At 35.2% G+C, this 22,719-nt stretch overlaps 1 protein-coding gene across 5 annotated transcripts; it reads left to right on the forward strand.

Annotated features, from left to right (window-relative positions):
* Positions 1-9,547: 9,547 nt before the first annotated feature.
* On the forward strand, positions 9,548-21,851 carry LOC105456056 (embryonic polarity protein dorsal-like). Of its 5 annotated transcripts, none has more exons than XM_011699830.1 (12): positions 9,656-9,963; positions 10,659-10,733; positions 10,811-11,004; positions 11,399-11,642; positions 11,723-11,866; positions 13,323-13,513; positions 13,913-14,051; positions 16,377-16,442; positions 18,188-18,329; positions 18,470-18,705; positions 18,791-18,915; positions 19,022-21,851. In XM_011699830.1, exons 2-12 carry the CDS (start codon positions 10,694-10,696, stop codon positions 19,133-19,135), a joined length of 1,635 nt encoding a protein of 544 aa, XP_011698132.1. In that variant the 5' UTR covers positions 9,656-9,963; positions 10,659-10,693; the 3' UTR covers positions 19,136-21,851. The 5 variants fall into 5 exon arrangements, 3 of the variants coding, with proteins under 3 accessions (XP_011698131.1, XP_011698132.1, XP_011698133.1); XM_011699831.1 differs by having other exon boundaries at positions 13,913-14,045; XR_975207.1 differs by lacking the exons at positions 18,470-18,705; positions 18,791-18,915; positions 19,022-21,851 and having other exon boundaries at positions 9,548-9,963; positions 13,913-16,442; positions 18,188-18,221.
* Positions 21,852-22,719: the final 868 nt, after the last annotated feature.

Below are 22,719 nucleotides of genomic sequence, written 5' to 3' on the forward strand. Positions count from 1 at the left end.
TCAGTATATATTGTATACAGCGCTTTTTATAGTTATTTTTAAATACAAATATTTTGAAACATACTTCAAATATGTATAAATATGTAGGAAAAAACTTCGTCCCAAAAAACTTTATACTTTCTTTTAAAAAAATTCGCAAAAATAGCATAACAATTTGGCCTCTAAATTAGAATACCCCCTTAAGGCGATCCTAAAGTCGTCTGTTTTATCGATCGAACGCGATTATTTTCCAAAACAAAATAAACATAATTAAAGGCAAGAGATTAAAAAATCCTTCTCCACGATTAAAGTATAGGCATCATAGTTCCGGCTGATAGAGGTTATGCTGAGAACGCAAAAAATTTATGAAATTTAGATCTCCGTTATCTTTTCTTAGTCCAACATGGCGTCTAGAGCTGTCACATGTGCCAATATTTGCTTCGTACAACAATTTGGCAGTTTGTTGGTACAAAATGATACCAGCCGGAACTATACTATTAATAAAACTCACAGGTATGATTTAGGCGATCGGTTTGCTGAATCGTGCTTTTGATAGCATATTACAAAAAAGCTTAGAACAAATAAATTTGCTATTAGTGAAAGATTTAACATGTAAGATTACATAAGATAACATTAAATATCATGAACATCAAGCTACAATTTCTAACGTTCGTATTTGCATTCTAAATAGTACCATATGAAATATAACCAAAAATATCTTAAGTGGTACGCATTCGACAACTCTCCTCTATTATATCTGGATTTTTATTAATGCTCTCTAAAAATGAATCAGTGGAATCATTTGCACTGATTGTCAGTGTATATTATTTTCCAATGACATACTTATAATTAACTGCAGTGATAAACAATGACTATTTCAATATCGTTTCAGCGATAATATACTGAGGCTGCGTTCCGATATTCACTGCAAGTACTAAAAATCTATAATATACGTTACGTGCACTATAGATTTTCAGCACTGACAGTGAATATCGGAACTATTTAGTGATATTCACTGTTTGACAGTGAAATTCACTGTCTTTCAGTGATATATTCACTGTTTGATTCACAAGGGAACACACGAAAGGATTCCCCTGCGATTTAAATAAACTTTGGATATGTTAAAATGTAGACAAAAATAAAATATTCATTAGTTTATATACGTGCTCACACGTTAAGGGAATGATATCCAATCTTGAAAAACATCGTTTTTGTTTCTTTCTGAGTAAATATCATGTAAATCGTCAAAGATATAAAAAAATGTTTTAAACAAAAGTTTTACAACTTTAATTGCGCTTTACAGAGGTGCATTTTAATTTAAAAAAAATTATATTTTTACTATCTCCCATCTCCACTCTTAATTTTCAAAATTTAAAGTGCGCCATTGTAAAGCGCACTTGAACTCGTAAAACTTTTCTTTAAAACATTTTTTTATATCTTTGACGGTTTACATAATATTTACTCACCAGTAACGTTTCTCTTTGGACCGCCTCCAATTTGACTCATGTAGCGTTTTTTATTTAGTATTTGCAATGTAGATCCACAAAAAAAGGAATTATGTGCTAAGTGCACCAAAGTTATGGTAAACCGTATTTTTCAGTAAAAATTGGAAAATCTATAAATCTTCATATATGTAAGCCATAAATTGAGTAAATACCACCAAAAATCTCATTTTTTATTGAATATAAAGTGTTTCATAGAAATTTTATACCAAATAAAATAAATAAAAGAGATATTTTATTATCTTTTTAATTAAATTTTATTTTATTTTATTTCCAATTTGTACATTTATTTTCTGTCTTCTACAAGATCGTTGTAAAAAAACTACGACAAAACGACGTTATTAGATTTTTTTTGAAATTTTTACGTCCATTGGATTCCTTATAGTAACGTATCAATTGTTATATAGGTATTGCCTATTGTTAATGTAATATAATAGTTTTATTTTTTTAGATGAAAGAATCTAATGTAATCAATTTTTTGGCCATTAAATCAATATATTGTTCACAGAAGTGAAAAGCATCTTCTTGTTCAAAGAAAAGATAATTAAAACAAAAATTTTTGTATTTTTTACACTATACACATCTTATGAAACATGGTTTTTGAGCGCAAAATGCATAATGGTTATTCAAAATTTAATAAGCATCGAAGCAAAATTTATTTAGATTGTCAAACCAAGAAAAAAAAATATAATTTTTTGCAGTTTCTTGGTTTCTAAATAAATCCAAATAAATTTTGCTTCAATGCTTATTTAATTTTGAATAACCATTGTGCACTTTGCGCTTAAAAACCATGTTTTATAAGATGTGCATGGTGTAACAAATATTTTTGTTTTATCTTTTATATTAATTATCTTTTTCTTGAAGGGGAAGGTGTTTTTCACTTCTGTGAACAATATATTAATCGAATGGCCAAAAAATTGAACATATTATTCTATAAGATTCTATCTAAAAAAAAACTATATTAAATTATCAACAGATAATACCTATGTAATAGTTGATACGTTACTATAAGGAATCCAGTGAACGTAAAAATTTAGAAAAATTATAATAACATCCTTTTTCTTGCAACAATCTTGTGGAAAACAGAAAATAAATGTAATTTGAAAATAAATCAAATAAAATTTAATTGAAAAAATATTAAAATATCTGTTATTCTGTTTTACTAATTATTTTATCTGGTATAAAATTTCTATGAAATATGTTATATTCAATAAAAATTGAGATTTTTGGTGGTGTTTACTCAATTTATGGCTTATTATATAAAGATTTACAGATTTTCCGATTTTTACTGAAAAAATACTGATTCTATAACTTTGGTTCACTTAGCACATAATTCCTTTCTTTTGTGTTTCTACATTACAAATACTAAATAAAAAACGCTACATGAGCCAAATTGAAGGCAATCCAAAGAGAAACGTTACTGTCAGAAAGAAATAAAACGAATTTTTTTCAAATCTGGATAAAAAAAAGTATACTCTTAACAAGCGACTCAGCACGTATAAAATATTGTTAGCATCTTGTTTATGTCTGTATTTTAACATAGCCAAAGCTCATTAAAATCGAAGGAGGACACTTCCATGTGTTTTCTTGTCAGTATATTATCGCTGAAACAATGTTGAAATAATCACTGTTTATCACAGTTATAATTTAAGTATGTCATTGGAAAATGATATTCACAATGACAATCAGTGATGATTCCACTGATTCACTTTTAGAAAGTGACATTTTCGTAAAAACAGACTAATAAAGTCTTAAATATATAATATTATTACAGTAGACTAAACGCAAAATTCTTTTTTCAAATGTTACTACTTTTTGTTTCCCACGTTTTTGTATCGCCTAGCGCCAGTTTTTAATTACAAGTTACTATTTCTTTTCCATTACAATTTGAGGCTGCAGCTTGTACTTTTTCAAAACGTGAATAAAAGTCTCTTTTCAGTTCTGTACAATATAAAATAAGTTTCTCCCTCAACCCCATCAAATTTAATTCCTTTTTGAAAGGAAAGTAAATTCTCCCGTTTATCTACTCTCATAATTTTTATTACATTTGTTACTTCTGTTAAAATAGCATTTTATTTCTACGTAGGCGTGAAATCCTTTGTATTTACACTAATTACCGAACTTGCTAATATCATATTAGCTATTAAAAAGATCAAACCATTTATTGAATAGGTTGAGAAATGCAGTTTCGCGTTATTTCAAGCAATTGCTCATGAAACCATGAAGACCACACCATTCAATTGCTAATTAATATTTAAAAACATCTGCGACTAATTTGACATTTTGCCTTTGAGATCCTTCATCCTGCTATATCTAGGTTCAATCGTGATAATTTATGAGCTTATATTTTTAAATCGTTTATATTGATTTTTTACAATTTATCTAAGCAAGATTTATTGATACATAAAATGCTCATTTATATGCAAACCAAGCAGATAGATGATTTCTTAATAATTTTAAGTGTGATACATCGGCAAGTACATATATTTTTTTACTAAATCATATGGATGTTGGAAATAAATTTTTTCTCCTTTTGTGATAGGATCAATTTCAAATTCTTTCCAAACAGTCTAATTCTTGCTTCCTAAATCGTACATTACAATAATAACCATATAACTGATATCTGTTATAGTATAAATTTGTGAGCGAGAGTAGTGATAGATCTCTCTAGCTGTTTCTGATCAGATAAGTCACTATCAGCCAATTTCGAAGTGGAATCCTTGATGAATTAAGAAAGAAACAACCCCAGTAATAATTTAGCAACATAAATTGTTATATTTAGAATAATTTCAATAATCAAAATAATTTTGTTGAAAAGTCCAAATAATTGCTAGAATATATCAAAAAGCGCTATCAAACAAACATTGCTATCAAACGTTTTTTGATTGCAATGCTTATCATTTTTAACATTCCAACAAAATTTTTTAATGATTCAACAAGTATTAATTTTTAGATCTTTCAAAAAAAAATCGTTCTTTCCGTGTACCAATATTGACATTTGATTCAATCGCTTTTTTTCCAACTTAAATACACAGAGTTCCGAGTGGTTCTTGGTATCCAAAATATATGTATTAGAATTTCATATTACATTAAACAAAAAACGAACGTTTTGACTCACTTTGGAGTCATCCTTAGCGTAGTGCAATAAAGTGCGAAAGCAGTGATAGATCTCCGTTTCTGATTAGATGAGTTATTGTCGGCTACCAATTTCAAAGTGAAATCCTTGATAATTAAGAAAAAAACAATCTCAGAACTTGATTGTTTCCTATGAAAGGATGTGTATATGCATATATGAGTTAATCTCTTAGCGTGCCAGACAATTATTTTAGACAATTTGACTCACTCAACCAAGCTTGGCGTTTTATGTGTGGATTGTGTGGAGCAATCCACACTCCAAAATCAGGTGGGTGTGGATTTCGATAGGCCAAAAAAATCCACACCCACGTAAATTATCTACAGAGATTTAGCGGAAGCTGTAATGGATGACATTGATAAATTATTAAATAAATTTATAAGTAGAAATAATTATAAAGCATCCACGTTTTTTATTATAAAAAATAAATAATTAAATGTTAAAAGAAAAAATTTGTGTACTTGAAAATTTTATCAACTACTGGTGGAGTGGGCAAAGTGGAGGGGGAGAAGATTTTTCATCAAAAATTTCCACAGTATTCCACACCCAAAGCCGAGACAAATGGCTGGGCCTGTACTCAACGCAGAACGAGAATCGTGATAGGATTGACTTATAGCCTATAGGATTTATAAAATTTAGACTTATTTTAATTTTTTCTTTTTTTAAATCTTATGAACTTCCATTTCAGATGTATGACTGTTTTAATATATTTATTCAATTTTACTTTGGACATCACACTGTTTTGCGTTCATTTTATTGCTTTTACCGATTTGACTTTATAACACTGTTTAATTTATTTATTTATATTAACCTATTTATCAGTATATGTCTTAATCTTCCGACGATTAGACACATGCCAGACATATGTCAGTTCCATTACTGATATCATGTATATCCTTTATATTCGTTTGTCAGCGATCATGCAGATCGACTGATCTCACATATCTTTTCATTTCCCCAAATTTTTATCACGATTCTCGTTTTGTGTTGGATGAGTCAAATTGTATAAAATAATCTGGCACGCGAAGAGATAAGATTAACTCATATATGCAGGGCCGACGCATATAAGCGAACTAGACGGTCGCCTAGGGCGGCAAAATCCGGAGGGCGGCATTTGTGATCGCTCCGCTTTAAACGCATCGGCCACAATTCAAAGTTTTGCGCGTAAAGACGCTTTCTGCGAAGTGAACACTATAGGCCTGTTTTTTATAGCTAAACTGCTACACTAGTTTACAGTTTATCTTTCTCTTTCTACTAAAAAAAGAAAAATGATACTAATGTAGCCAGTTCAGCTATAAAAAACAGACCTTATATACCGACGCATACGTGCTTAGTATGGCGGTTAATTTAATTCAATTTTTATTTAGCGATTCTTGATATTGCAATCAATTCTGTTAATAAGAGGTTTCCCCATTTGGAGCAAATTAACTCTATATTTGGTTTCTTTTACAATATGCAAAAATTAGAGAATGAATCACCCAATAATATTTTAAAAGGTTGTTTGAATTTGGACAAATGTCTTATTATACATGGAGACTCGAAGGATATTGATGCTTCTGATTTGTATAGCAAACTGCAAAACATTGCAAGAAGAGTGCCGATAAATGCGAAACCACAGAACATAATTAATTATATTTATAATTACAATCTTTTAGATAGTATACCAAATTTAGTTATTGCTCTTCGTATTTTGTTAAAACCCTTCCTGTTTCTGTAGCCACTGGTGAGCGCAGGTTTTTCAAATTGAAACAAGTAAAAACATACATACGATCTACAATGACCCAAGATAGACTTGTTGATTTGTCAACTTTATCAACATGCAGAACAGGACATTGCTCAAATTATTGATCTAACTGAACTTGTTTCTACTTTTTCTTTGAAAGTTGAAAGCAAAAAAATAAAAATATCGGTTACACGCCTTTCCTTTTGAACTTATATAGATAAAGCCTTCCAATACTATATAAATTCCAAATTTGACTACATTTGGCCACATTTGTTTATTACAAAAAATCGCATTTGAAATCTGGACATATACAGTAGTTAAATGTAGGTCAGATCTGAAATTTTTTACAGGGCTACGTTTGTCTTAAATTTAATCCAACAAGAAATAATAAAAGATTTTTAAAGTTATAAAAAATCATAAAAATATTTAAAAAAAACAAAAAAGTCTAATGTGGGTGTCTAGGCTAGTGTATGACGACAGTCTCAACTCTCAACCCTGTGACACGCAGAGAGGAAATTTGACTAGTTTTTATAAGCTAATGATATTAGTTTTGTTTGTTTGTGTGTGTGTGTGTGTTTAATAATACTTTAATGGGAAAAATAACGTCGACGATTTCTTCTAACTCGAAAGCACTTTTTTTTCTCACGTAGAATGTTTAAATAAAATATTTAAAATATGTATTTGTTCTGAAGGAGCGCATATTATTTATTCGTGTCAATCTTCCTTGCACCGACCCTGCATATATGCATACACATCCTTTCATAGGAAATCAAGTTCTGGGATTGTTTCTTTCCCAATTATCAAGGATTCTACTTCGGAATTGACCGATAGTAACTCAATCATCCAATCAAAAACGAAGATCTATCATCACTCTCGCACTTTATTGCATTATTACGCTGAGAATGACTCCAAAGTGAATCGAAACGTTCGTCTTTTATGTCTTTTAATGTAGGTAATATGAAGTTCTATTATACATATATTTTTGGGCAGCAAGAACCGCTCGGAACTCTCATTTATAGCCTCTCTTTCTTTCCTCTTTTCAATTGCAATTTGCTGTATGTGTATTTCATCGTAAAATAATCGTAAAATAATCTTTTTTTTCTGTTTCTGACATAGACTTTATACTTCATAAATATCCATTAATATTTTTTAAAATAACCTCAGTCAATCAAATGACGCTGCCCATTTGCGAAATGCCGATATTGCAGAAAGAGGATTTTTTCATGCCGCTCGCAGTATACATACTTTAATTCGGACTTACGCTGCATAAGAAGTTGTTGTCTTTTGAAGACCAATGTATCTTCTGCGAAGGATTAAGAAGCATTATTTTGTATTGCTCGGCCGGATTGAATACTGCAGAGCTTAATATTTTCCATGTATTTTTCTGTACTTTTTTCTTCATTTTTGCCTAGCAAGTTTGCGCTGTAAGGTTCTGACTTGTAACTCCAACTTTATACATTTTCTTCTTAACCCTTTTATTTCATAATGTATTTTTTATTTCTGAAACATTGTATTAACTTTTATATCTGCAATATTATAAACGTAACGAAACTACAGTAGATTATAAAATATTAAAGACGAGTTAAATAAATAAGAAAATCGCGCAAAGATTGATTGATGCCTAATAATATTTTCATATACATAGTTAACAAGTCCGATACTTTTGGCACGAAGTCTATACAACTAAAAGATATATTTATGTAAATATGAAAATATTATTAAATTCGTGTTTCGTAGTTAAAAATACATAAGAAATAATTTGATGACCTTAATAAATTTTATGTTGTAAGTATAATTTAGTGTAAGTATAATTTAAGACATTAAAGAAGTAATATAAATTATATTGAAATATTTAAAAAAAACAATAAATTTAATATTAAATTTAAACTTAAATATTAAAATAATATACTGGATTTATTAAGCTCAATGTCGAAATTAGTTTGATAATCAAAGTTAATTAACAAAAAGATTGCACTAATTGTAAAATTCAAAAAATTTTCCCAATTTATATTATCGAATAAATTGTCCAATGCAAATAGACCCATAATAAAAAGAAAATAATATGTTATATATTATAAAAACGAAATTACAAAGTAAATGCATTTGATAATATCTCTAGTTCGCGCGTGCTAATCAAATCAAGGTCATCTAAGCCGTGCCCGTTGAAACAAATATAATTATTATTTTATCCTAATAGAGTCGGATATAATTTAAAAAACAAGAAAAAAAAGTACCATTTCAACCTCCAATTTATTCTGCCCTTAAAAGTTGTAGAGAAAAAGTTACTCGAATAGATTTTAATCGCGATTGCGGGTGAAGCAAACGACCGAAGCAAAAATCGGATCGCAACGAATGAAAATAAGAGCCGCTGAGAATTGATAATTCCGTGAGAATTTTAATTTTTTCTTTTAATCTGCAGCCACCACGTTGAGCATCGTAAAAATAGAATCTCACGATAAAACAGCATGGCACGCATCTCTCGTTATCATCCTGATTTGTCCATACAAAAAATGTGCATTAATTCCGAAGATCACTGAAATATTTAAAGTCTTAATTTGGCTTTCGTTTTAAAAATTTGACCTTAGATTTTAAGATTCCATTCAAAAGCCAATGAAACAACTTTGAATATAGCACGATCTCGAGATTGCAACTTGAAACGATTTTAATCCATGAATAATATGCACTTAATTTTGTCTTTTTTGCGTAAATGATCCATCTGCAGGGGTGATTTTTACACGTTAAAATTTAAGTCACTTGTTAAGTACATACAACTTAACTATTATATATATTATATATTATTGTTTTACAATAAATTGAGATTATTATGTATGTATCGATTTACTCAATAGTTTTTAAAAAAGTAAAAGAAAAAATTTTTAAAAATAAATACCATAGATTCTCGATTAGTAAAGAAAATGATAGTGACGTAAGCTACGTTTTTCTCGCTGATTATAAAAATCACATTCCGGATGAAAGAAAAGTTTTCTCGGATTAGATATAAGATCGAACTATGAGTATACTTTTCTCGGAGCATCGTAAGAGTACTCGCTGGCGGGTCATACACTGGATCTCAAATGTCTCAATTACGCCGCGCGCGCGCGCGCGCGAGGTTTCTTATTCACCCATCCGCTCCCACCGCGCTTTCGTTCCGTACGTCGGTCGGTCGGTCGGTCGGTCGGTCAGTCAGGCAGGCAGGCTGCCTGAGTCAGTCGTCTGGTATCATCCGTCCGTTCGTCCGTCCGATCGGTCGGTCGGTCGCTCTCGCTCTCACGTCACGGGCTCGCGGGGGCCGACCGAGTGTTGAATCTGAATGCTACTGCTGAGTGCGCCGAGTACGCAACGCAGTAAAGAATCGCGCGCGAGGCCAGCCAGCGCGGTCCATCGGCGCCAGTAATCGCCACTTAATCGCGCCCGCGACGGAAGTGCGAGTACTACGATTCCGCGTTCGCGGACCGCTGTTTTTCCTCTGCCCGTCTCCCGCAGTCTACCACCGTCGTGGTGTCGTGGTGAACCTCGTCGCCGTCGCATCTCACCCGTGCCCGTGCTCGTCGTCGCAAGTCTCGTCGAACGACGAACAACGCGCCAGCCTCGCAGATATACATATAGCATGTTGATTCGTGCAGCAGGCAAGTCTCCGTCTCTCTCTCTCTCTTCTTTTCTCTCGCAAGCGTGACTCTCGCGCGCTCTCTCTCTCTCTCTCTCTCTCTCCCTCCACGCTCCTCTCACGCGCTCCTTCTATCTCTCTTTCCCGTCACATTGTCCTACGATAGTTTAATTATAGATACGCGGCCTGTACGGGCCTAGGCTCGCCCAAAATAATGATTGGATCAGCGTTGAGTCCCTCCTCGCGCTCCTTTTTCCCCCGGGACACTTGGCGTGCAGTGTTTTCTGAACGTATCCCCGCGAACGCGGACGGAGTCGAACAGCTGTCGTTCCGGGGCCCCCGAAAGCTTTACGTGGAAACTGCGTTTTGCTCTCCCAGTTCCTTGCCGTTGCTGGCTCGAATGTCGTTCGTAAATTGCCGCACAAACGCGCCAATGTAGTACATTGTGGTGTAGCGTTTGAAATATTAAAATTGTATACCAGGAGGAAAAAGGAGATCTAAACAGACTCTTTGAGGCTACGTAAGATGTCACGAAAGTTCTCATTGCACATTTAAGATTTGTCTCTCAAGTTGCTCAGCAATTCGAGTATTTGAGTAGTACAAGTATTTTTATTGCTGGAGAAATAGAAAATTATAAATAGAAAAGTTCAAGTTACTTTTTGTAGCTGACTGTAAAACCATATGGCGCCAATTGGTGTACTTATAATTACATTTCAGATGGACAAAGTTCATTGTATTAAAGACTCACAATCATGGAAGGCTTCAATGAAGATATTAAATTAAGCGACATCCGTGAGTATCTTGAGCACATATTGTGTAGTATTTAGTGTAGTATTTCCTATAGCTTGTCCAACAAACACTACTTTTAGTTGACGTCATTCAAGCCACCGATCCTGAGTCTATCGTAGCAATGGACGATCACATTCAGCAACCGCACGTTGAGATTTTAGAGCAGCCGGCCAGTAAAGCGCTACGATTTCGCTATGAATGCGAGGGCAGGTCGGCCGGCAGTATACCCGGTGTCAACAGTACACCGGAGAACAAAACTTTCCCTAGTATACGAGTGAGTTGCGATCGGAGTGAGGCTTCGTTGAGCTCCGAGGGGTCAACCACTACTAAAAAAATGTACAGAGTGTTGCCAATTATGGCAATACAACACACTTTATTGCCAGTATTGCTATTGTATTGCTTTCGCATTGTCAGTAATATTGCCTCGTGTACTTCTATTATCTCATGTACTGCCACCTATTGCACAATATTGCCAAGCATCGCTAATATGTTGTTAGGCATTGCTCGAGATATTGCTGTGTATTGATAGCGTATCGCTAGTATTGTATTACCGCAATACTGGCAGTGTATTCCTACAAAAATGTACATTGATTCCCACAGTGGTTGACCTCTCGGTTGAGCCTTTCTCTTCTCTTCTCGTTTCTTACACGCTTATCATATTCCTGTAGATCATGGGCTACCAGGGTCGCGCTATGGTGGTTGTGTCCTGCGTAACAAAAGACCTCCCGTACAGACCTCATCCACACAATCTCGTCGGCAAGGAGGTGTGCAAGCAGGGTGTTTGTACGGTAGAGATTCCGTCGGGAAATATGGTTGTTACCTTCTCGAATCTGGGCATTCAGTGTGTGAAAAAGAAGGACATCGAAGAGGCTCTCAGAGTGCGTCAGGAGTTACGAGTGGATCCCTTTCGAAGTATGTGCAGGCTTTTTTCGTGTTTATTTCTTTATCAATTTAAATAAGTCACAGTTACGAGAAGATATGAATTGTTGCAGCTGGTTTCGACCACAGGAGACACCCGACTCAAATAGATCTCAACGTGGTGAGATTATGTTTCCAAGTTTTCTTAGAAGGATCGCAGAAAGGAAAGTTTAACAGGCCGTTACAGCCCATTGTGTCTGACCCTATTTACGATAAAAGTATGTAATGTTATTTTATATAAAATGTATATACACATTCAGTGCAGGCCAAAAGTGTGGAAACACTTTTCAAAAATTGTCGTTTTTGAGATTATTTAAATACAATCTATAACGACATATATTTTTTTACAATAATTCTTTAAATCCAATAATAATTTTATAACATCAAAATCATAATTTATCTTTATTTTTGTCGGTTGCTTCACATTGTTGTAAGTTATATAATTTATCTGCATCGGTATTTCCAAACTTTTGGCCTTTAGTGCATATGTATTGTGCCGAATATACAGGGATTAACATCTTATCGCATTCCTGCCTATGGCGTGTACAAAAAATTCATAATGCCATTCGATAAAGCATCGCACATTGATGAAGTGTATCTGTGTGGCACCAACATTGTGTACATTAATTAGCATTACAAAAAAAACAATAACGAGTACTGCAACTGAGAAAAACCCCACTGCCCTAAGCAAACGTACATTCAGATGTGATACATTATCAGAAGCATTTTAAATTTATCTGACCATTGCAACCTTTCATGTCTGCAAGGAATTACGGGTCAAAATAAGCCGAAATGTGTAGAATTTGAACTTTTGCAGAATCCTTGTTATTTCGCTTAACAAATAGAGAAAATGTGCGTCTATGAGATGAATATGCTTGTTTATAGTATTATGAAACCGTTTTATTTCTGCAATGAATTGCTTCTCTTTAATGTTACGCTACTTTGTGTCGTTTTGATACTTGAATTTTCGATATTCTCTCGTCTCCCTCGGGCCGATTTATATTTTTGATATCTTTAGTAAAGGTCATTTGATAACAACATTGTGTATCATTACAGCATTTACTAAAATAGCAATGACGAGCATCGAAAAAACCCATTGATCCAAACGAATTAATATTGTATGATTACATTATCAGCATATAGTTTTTGGTAGATATCTACACTATTGCAACACATTGGTATTGAAAAGTCTTGTTTGATTATTCGGCCGAATGTGTTCCGCTTCGGTCTGAGTGTTCCAGTATTATAAAATTTTTGTAACAGGAATTTTTTTCTGCCATGTCTCGCACTTGTGCTTCTCTACCCAGTTTCGGTATCTCTCAAATCAATTTTATAATCTAATTATTATCCTTTTATGTCATCTTTTTTTTTACATATGGAAGGCTGAAAGTCTGGAAATAGAGTTGCCATATTCGCCTCGCGTGCACGGCCATACAAAGGAAGAAGAAGATCGATACTGAAAGAATTGAGGGTCTTTAACGCGTTATATTTTTGATTTTTGGCCTGTCATCTCAAAACGATTGATATTTATTACACCTTATGCTTATTAAGACTTTTTCAATTCTCATATAGAAACTATAAAACTATCGAATGGCATAGTTGATTTTTCTGCACGTTAGTAAGCAATTTTTTAACCAACTCCTTTCTACTTGCGACGTATATACGCTGTTTCAGAGGCAATGGCAGATCTTGTGATTTGCAAATTGAGCCATTGCAGCGCAACGGTTGCCGGTGGCATGAATATGATTTTGCTGTGTGAAAAAGTCGCGAAAGAAGATATACAAGTGAGATTTTTTGAGGAGAGAAATGGGCAACTAGTCTGGGAAGGATACGGCGATTTTCAACCGACGCATGTACATAAACAAGTAAGTGAACAAGGATAGTTGTATATATAAACTGTTAATTACATAACTGCGTTTAGCAAAAAGAAGCAGCTTTGCAACTCTTGTAAAATTCTTTAATTTGATTGGTATTCCAGCAAACATAGATTATAGCCACAATGTTGTTATGTTATATTATAACATTTCAACTATATTACGGAAATGTTACAATATTGTTGTAATATTGCGGTCATAATTTGTGTTTGCTGGGATGTATTTAGATCTGCGAGGAAGTAAAGACAAAAACCGATCATATTAACAAATCTTATAAGTTTCAAAACTGCTCTTCCCGCTGAAGGCAGCCATTATGACAGTTGCAATACAGTACTAGAGAATAGGATTTGTTTGTAATTGTATTGTCTGCATTGATACTGTTCTTTGTAGACTGCAATAGCATTCAGAACGCCTAGCTACCACATACAACAAGTAGAAGAGCCGGTGCAGGTGTGCATCCAGCTTAGAAGGCCGTCGGACAATGCTACGAGCGAACCTCTACCGTTTCAGATGTTACCGCTAGGTACAGGTAGGCCAGCTTTCTGGTCTTTACGGAAAGCGTTTGCCAGGAAGAAGGCAGATTACAGTACCTTCAGTAAAATCTTGTCCACGGAGACTGCTCTTCTTGCCAACGTAACCCCTAAGTTTTCTCGTAATATCGACGAATTCAACAATAACGATCTGGACGCGAAAATACCGAACAATAAGATCTCTGCATTGCGCGCTTTAAACGATTTGTATAACGTAAAGAATCACGTAGATCTGTGTAATGGCGACTTAAAGGCGTTAATAAATTCTGCACAAAACGTAAATCAGTCCGCGAAAAGTGCCGCTTTGGATTATGAGGGTAACGAAATGACGATAATCCCGGGGAGGAGCGTGGAAAGTAATAAAGAAATTAGCAAATTATATACCGGCGGTAATAATGGAGAGAACGATACATTCATTGTCAATTATAAAGAGGGAACTGTCGATGCGATTTCTTATGCGAGATCCAACGCACAAGAAGGCAACACGTCCGCGTCGCGAAATGTAGATAATTCGAAGGATAGGTCAGATTGGTTCGACTATTCGGAAATAGGTAAATGGGTGCAGAAGGGACAAGCGTGCCTTAAGGAGAAGAATAACGAGACAGACGGTGGCAGTAAGCCTGTGTTTAACGAATTCCTGTCGCAAGTGGCCGAGCTCGATCAAATCTATGCCGATACACATAACAAATTGGTGCATGCTGCCACGGAGACGAGTGTCAATCCGCAAATGATGGACATTGACGTCTGCGACAATCAGACCTACACCAGCTTGCAAATGGCCATGAAAAATCCGATAGAGCTGTTCGATATTACCGACGACCGAAAGTACGAGGACGTGGCCGTCCCGAGGCAAGACGCGGAAGTGCCCGTTGCGTCACCGACATTGACGGCCAAGAGAGACGTGGCGCACGAGGCGGAGGAGAGATTGCCGCCCTTGCCGCCGAAGCGGATACGCAAGATGCCGTCGATGCCTCTTCTGCCGCGTCCGATATCCGCTCAGACGCTCGCTCAGACCACCTCCGCCGAGGCACCGAATAAAAATTTGCCGTCCCTACCCAGCAGCTTGTCGAAACACGCGAGGCAAGGGCTGTTCTCGAAGTTGTTTGCTAAAAAGAGCAAGAAGGACAAGTGCTTGGGATCGGATCTAAGCAGAGATAGCGATCCGTCGTTGAACACTTCATACCTACTGAAGAGCTCAATGCAAGACGCCACGCAGTCACAAAGTCCACGTCCCAGTATGACGAGCGTTACGAGCGTTAAATCTCTCAAGCTAGATGACGATGACGATGACGACGACACGCCGCCGTATGGCGCAGATTTAACTGAGGCCGAGCACTATGCGCTGTATACCACTATGGCACCACACGCGACCGCCTCGGAATTTGACGAGATGTCTTTTTATTATAGTCTAGTCGAGGGTGGGAAGATACTGACAGAAGCGAAAGAGACCTAAACTACCCGCTCGTTAGGTGCTTTATCGATCGATTCGATTGACTTCTTTTTCTTTGTTTATATACTGCCAAGTTGAAGATGACTCAATATTTGTAATATGAAACGGTTGTATTGTTTGAGTCCACCGATTTTTTTGTCTGCTGAAATGTGAGGAATGTTGTCTTGCATTGCAGCTGTAAGCTTTTTACCACCGTCAGCTCTTGTTGTAAATTTGCAATTTTGACGCTGATTTAAGGATATTATTACATTTGTATCTTTAAACCAAAGATTTTTCTAGAGAATGGGGGAAAATCGAGAAGTATTTCCTAAGACATATTGCCACGTAAAATGAATCGATTCTCGTAAGATCGACGCATTTATCGAAGTGTGCAGAATTGTAGTCTAGTCGAAGTGCAATTTGTTGCCTTACTCCTTAATATTTTTCCTATTAACGGTTTTTTTTATAATTTGTAAGTTTTCGATAATTGTTATTTATTATCAAATAACTAACTACTCTCTTTCTAGTCAAGCTGTTATATTTTTCGTATACTCTCAATGTACGTTGCTTTACTATATATATTTGTTGTTAAGTTTTATACGATATTACGAGTTTATACAAACATCTTTTCCTTCTCGTGTTGTTATAGACTGCTAATTTTTTAAATGCTTCATTAAAAATCGTTAGCTCAATTTTGTCCAGAATTGACTCTCTCTCTCTCTCTCTCTCTCTCTCTCTCTCTCTCTTTCTCTCCTATTGGAGTGACAAAAATTATTGGTACAATAAGAAAATCCGCGAGGTTCAAATACACGAGGCCTTCTTCATTCGAGAGCAATTGTAACGCGATGTTAACGAGATATAATGAAGATACTCAATTAATGTACAATCATTATAGATTCGAGGCGAAAGAAACCAAAGCCAAACCCCATATTTCCAAGCCGTGTAACGGAAATTCAGCAGCGTGAGTATGCTCGCAGAATTCTTCATAATTCTACACAGCTTATGGGATTATGGTGGCGAAACATCGTTGATATTACATTGTATTATCATCCGAACATGTCCGAATCTCATCTGGGATGTAAAACTCATGCTATTTATCCTTACCATCACGTTTCGCATTGAAGGAGTGAGTGTGTCGGACTGTAATTGTCTGTCTCCACTCGCGATCCTTCAATCCCTTTTTCTATCTGCTGTAATCAATTTTGCCATTTTGATGTTTCCTATATTACTCTTTGTGCAGAAGTTGAAGTATACGCTTATACGCATATGAAACGAGAGGCCTTTTACCGATGAAAAATCTGTGAAGTTTTTGTACATTTTTAGCAGGCCTATTTGGTACATTTGTTAATTGTTAACGACAAACGTGATAAATTTGTTGACAACACTTCTAACACTGGGATATACGAAGTTGGAAACAGTATTTGTACGAACGATTGTACAGTTTTTATGTAAACGGGTTCACAACGTTCGATTGTTCTTACGTGTCATCATACACACTAACCATCTGATTAATCCAATCCCTTTACACTTTGAAAATACGATGGAAAATTTCAGAAATGTTACGTGCATGATATATTCGGCAAACAAATTCCGAAAATTGTTGGTCAACAATTAATTTTCACAGTGGAAAGGGAGGCTTCTAATCGGGTAAAATTTCATTATACCTAAAAAAAAACCACTATACATATATTTTCACATATAGACAAGCAGAAAAAAACTTGTTTTATACTTTTTTAAAGATGTATTTTACATAGGATTTTGGAGTTTGAATTTGAGGGATCTTAGGGAGCAGTGAGCTTGTATATTTTGAGATATGATAATATTGTATTTTTCTATTTACGGATATTTACACGGGATAATTGATTCCGAGAAGCAAGCGTACGCAACGCATCTCTAGATCTTATAACGGGGGAATTTGCCGTAATGATTATTGTGGAATCATTACTCGTGACAATAGGTACTTATAAGTAAAAAGTTTCATAGCTCAAACTTTGTATAGTGCGAGTGCGCTGCTCTTGTGCAATAATATTATACTTTTGAAAGTCAGCTGTATGTGTGTGTGTATGTATATATATGCATATATACGTGCAGCAATTGTAGCATAGTACAATCAGATAATGTGCAATATTTCTATCGTAATATAATATAATTTTTATAAACTGCTTCTTTTGTGAACCAGATAAATATATTTACATATTGTACGAATTACAGTATGATGTAATACATCTATATATATATATACATATATATGTATAATCACTTGGTGATGCAAAAGTGTCTTTTTATTCTCTGCTCCCATACAATTTCAGATAAAAAGTTCATGCTTGATACAGATTGCAGATTCAGGTACGACAGGTAGTGATGTTAATTTAGTGTGCAAACGGTTTTCGCTAATGATTGAAATTGGACAACATATGATTGTTTAGAATACAGAGAATAGTTTTTGCGGGGTTTTTCGAGAAATTTGAAGAGTGAAAATATATAAAATTGCATGTGTGTGACACGTATGCATGAAATCACGCTTCTTCATTAAGGATTTTCCTATGTTTCTATTGCATGCTTACTATTGTTAATATTTCGTAACATCACGCATGTAGATTGAGATCACTTTAATCGTCTAAAGAGAATCAAGATAATCATCTTTTCATAAGCAATGAAAAGGAGATAGGATGCAATGGCATACATGCTTCTTGTGTAACGTTGTAGATCCTAGGAATCCACCACTTAATATCATCAAAGCCGAACCGGAGCAGATACCGTCATTCGGAGGTCCAAGTACAAGTGCGAGCGGTTTCACTCCACTCCTAAGATCGTCGCCGCAGCCGCCCAGCAATATGCAAACCTTATGGTAGATTAACAATCAAGAGATTAAAATAGAATTAAATAAAAAAACGTAAAAAAAAATAGAAACTTTACGTTCGAATGTAAAGTCTCTATTTTTTTTTCTTTTTAAAATGTCGTTATCTATTCGCCCTCGTGTTTTTTCAGGCCTCAAGTATCACCGGGAAGTACATCCCCTATGGAATGTGACCCTACCTATAACTCGCCTTTTTTACAACAATCAATGATGCAATCACCAAATATGTCGGTAACGCCGAACGTTCAATTTCCATATCAGTTGCAGTTACCAGATCAACTGTTACATCAGCCTGAACTAAACTTGCCGACATTAAACAGAGTTACGCCAGAAAATCAAGGCGGATTACAGCCGTTAAATGATATCGGTATAATATCTCTCTGTTTTCAATTTTTTTGCTTGATAATAGCATTGTAGAATTCTCACATCAGTCTGTTGTGTCAATCTTTTAGGCACTGCAGGATCTCCATGTCTGCTAGACTTGGACAGTCAGCAGTTCAACTCCGCTGATTTCGCGGATTTTGGAAACCTCTCCGCAAACTTGTCAACTGGATTATCCATCTCCGATTGTATACAAGTGAGTATAAATTAATATTTCGACCCAACATACTGACGGCTTACAGTTACATGCACAGCGATATGCACAGTATACGATTATTAAATCAATTGTTATCTCATTTCAGCCTGAGACCAGCAACGCCGAAGAAAGAGAAACTAACGAGCGTATTACTTGGATCAATCAGGAACTCTCCGCTTTGAATAAAATACTCAAAGCTAATCAAAAAAACGACGGCTGAAGATACAACTTTTTTTTTTCTTTAACCGTTTCGACGTTTCGCCGCTCTTTGATATGTTTTGTTATCTTCTATTGTGACGATGTCAATTTTATTTGTTAGTGTCGCACATGTGATGGCAAGTTCGAGATTCGAACTTGGACCTTCTGATTGAACTTTGATTGCTCTAACATTGAGCTATTCGTCATCACAGGACATAACTAAAACAACTTATTTTCAAAAAATATGATTTCGCGTCAAGTATATATAGTACATAGAAATTATTAGAGAGAGAAAGAGAGAGAGAGGGAGACAGGCGCTACAGCGTATCTTTTATTCGAATAATAGCCTTGTTGGTAGAAATAATGTACATTTTTAGACAGTTGTTATTGGCTAAATTGGTCAGCGAAATTACGGTTAAGAAACTCACGTTTCAGCTACAGTTTTATACACGTGCTCTCTTCACTGCCTTTGAAGAAATCAATTGAGTTAATTATTTCTTATAAGAAATGAGCTGAAAGAACATCACATTAAACAAGAGCATAGATATTAGACATAAACTTATTTCGATGCTCAATCTGTATCTCGTTTATATCTACATTCAATTTATACATTGTTTAAGGAAATGTATAAACTTTTATGGACAATGAACAAAAGGAGACGCTCTGCTCTAGGCTAAATATATATATATATATATTATCGGTACGCAATTGTTATATACTCATCGGCGAGCATTAGCTGAAACAATATTAATACGGAATCTTGATATTTAATTGCTTTATGTGATAGACAATTTATCTGATATATAATTATAACAATATATAATCGGCGTTTATCTATCCAAGATAAATTGTTCGGTCGGTGATCTGAGACCGACCGAATTGTGGCGCGAAGCATTCGTTTTGCCGACGTTACAACAGATTGAGACGTTATTGAAGCTGCAGCGTTTGATACGAAATATTGATTGCGTGGTGCGTGAGGTAATGCTCTGTCTGTGATCAAAGTTCATAACTTGTTTTTCATACGTATATATAGATTGTACGATATTCGTCGCGAACAAATGCGAATTGCGCGCAATAATGCAAAACGCAGAGGAAATTCGCGCCGAAGGCGGGAAAGGCCGTAAGACGGACAGGCTCGCGCGGGCGAAATACTGTAAATTATTAGATTAGACGTAAACATTCGCGTGCGTACTCTATGCTTATTCTGTTACTGCACTGTACTTTATCCTTGTTGCACAATTACGTTTCTACAAAAAAAAAATCGCACTTTGTACAAAATTAAACATTTTTGACGTATGGTCGGTTGTATTTAGGATTAACGCGTCGACTTACTCAAAGAAAAAGCGTAACGGAGGGTGTTGAGAGGTGTCGAGAGATCGACATACTCGGAAAAAATTTTTCGCTTGAACGTTCCGTCCAGGTACTTCGTTTTACATATGTTTCACAGGCGCTTTATTTAAGAGTAAATGTAAAAGTATAAGAGGAAAAGTGCAATTCTCTAATCTACCGAACAATTTTTATTAGATTAAGTAACATAGCGATGACATTGTTTTGATGTAAAATATATATTTTTACAATCACCTCAGGTAATTTATTATATATATATTGTAACGTGCAGGAAATGTTATAAGGAATCATCTTATATCTAAAAACTATATACTTTATTATTTGCCATATACCTGTAATGTGTAAATAAAAAGTTGTTATAAATATAAGAAAGTGTACGTGTATGTGTGTGTGGCATTTGGCTTTAACAATCTCGCATAAATTCCATGATTTTTATTGCTGTTTATACATCGTGTGTCATGGGTAAAATGTGTCCCTTGATGAAAGTATCGTCATCAGGCGGAAATGATCGAAAACGCAATGGGGGGAAAAAATGAAAAGATTGTAAAACGATACATACACGCATCGATCCTTAGTTTAATGTATCGGATCATTTTGTAAGCACTTAATATCCTGTTTAAAAGATACAACAAAAGTGTGCATATTTACAGTTACGACTGCATATTTACATAACATCGATCGATAAGTAGCGCTCTCGTGTACTTAGCATGAAAAAGTCGGCAGTGAACGCTTGGATTATCTCAATGTAAAAATGTAGCTTACATACATGTGTATATATACGGCATACAACTGTCGTATACATAAATACCACTACATTACAATCTTTCTCAGGCGGCGTCCCTGAATTGCACAAATGTATTCGCGCAAGGATGCCGGCGATACATTATGCAAGTATATAATTCCGCAGAGACAGAGCGGGGAGAAGAAGAAGTAAATTCGCTTCACACACATGTGAAGAATAAAAAAGCCATCCGTGTTTTGTTTTTCCAAAATGTATTTACTTAAAAATACAATGAAAGTTTCAGTTTCTGATGGAATGGGCAGAAATATATATAGTCTGTGGTGTGTCGGTTACTTGTTATTACGTTGAGAGAGAGAGAGATGATGCAAAAATGGTATCCTGTACAAAAGTAGCTTGAACAAGACTTATGAACACACAAACCAAATTCTTAGCCTAGGATTTTTTTTTTTTTCGTTTACGTTAAATCGTGTGACACACACTTATGTCGTTTTTTTTTTTATTTATTTTATATCAGATTTGATGTCTTAGAATTTCCTTTTCATGCTTACCTAACGAACGTAGGGGTGTAACGGTACGTGTGGGCGATCAGCCTGATTGATTGTAAGACCCGTTAGCACCAGTAAGTGAATTTCGCGAGTCGCGTCGAGTACTCGCGAGCGCGAAGAAGAATACCGTACTCCGCCGGGCTTGACACAGTACAAAACGCAAGTCTTTCTCAAGTATATTTTTCCCCTCCCTCCCCCACCCCTCCCTTTTTTCAGGATGCGTGCGTTGCCAACGGGGCTTGGCATTGTATTTAATAAAATTAAAATGGAGACCTATGCTTACAGTATGTATAGTATAGTATACTATGAAACGCTAAAGTACTGATTTTGCTCAGGCACCTGTACTTCAAGATAGTCCTTTGCCAACTTTACCATCGTCAAGTTACTATCTTGAAGCAAACACGTGTAAATACAGCAGCAGATTGCGTATAAAACCGTAGATTAACAGAGACTGCCGGAGATGGTATTGATCTGTACGCATCGCATTGACATCGATCGGCTTTTGTTGGACGCGTTTACACACACACGTTACGGAGAAGGTATTCGAATTTCCTTCTTTTGCACCGTCGAATCGTCCGACGGTGGGAATTTTTATTTTTTTTTTCTTTTTCTCTCTGTAAGTATCAACGTTACACGCGGGTCCAATCTCCATCTCCTTGGTTTCCATACAGCGGGATTTTTAGTCCGTGTGGTTTTATAGAGCAGCCTTTAACACCGCTCGTCTCTCTCCTCATAGTTTATTTTTTTTTTCAGATATTTAAACTCATCACTACTTACGAGAACGAATTCATTTTCTCTGATCTAACTGCGTTTTTATTTAACTATCTCATTCGAAAATATTTGTACATTAAAACGTGGGACATCTTCTCGCATTCAAATTATCGTTACCTTTATTTAATTATTATGCTGCTATGGTACAATGGTATAATCGCAATGTCTCTTCACCCTTTTATCTAACAGTCTCCCGAAAAT

Source organism: Wasmannia auropunctata, unplaced genomic scaffold (assembly GCF_000956235.1).
Source record: "Wasmannia auropunctata unplaced genomic scaffold, wasmannia.A_1.0 LD335787.1, whole genome shotgun sequence".
In the NCBI taxonomy this organism is placed as follows: domain Eukaryota; kingdom Metazoa; phylum Arthropoda; class Insecta; order Hymenoptera; family Formicidae; genus Wasmannia; species Wasmannia auropunctata.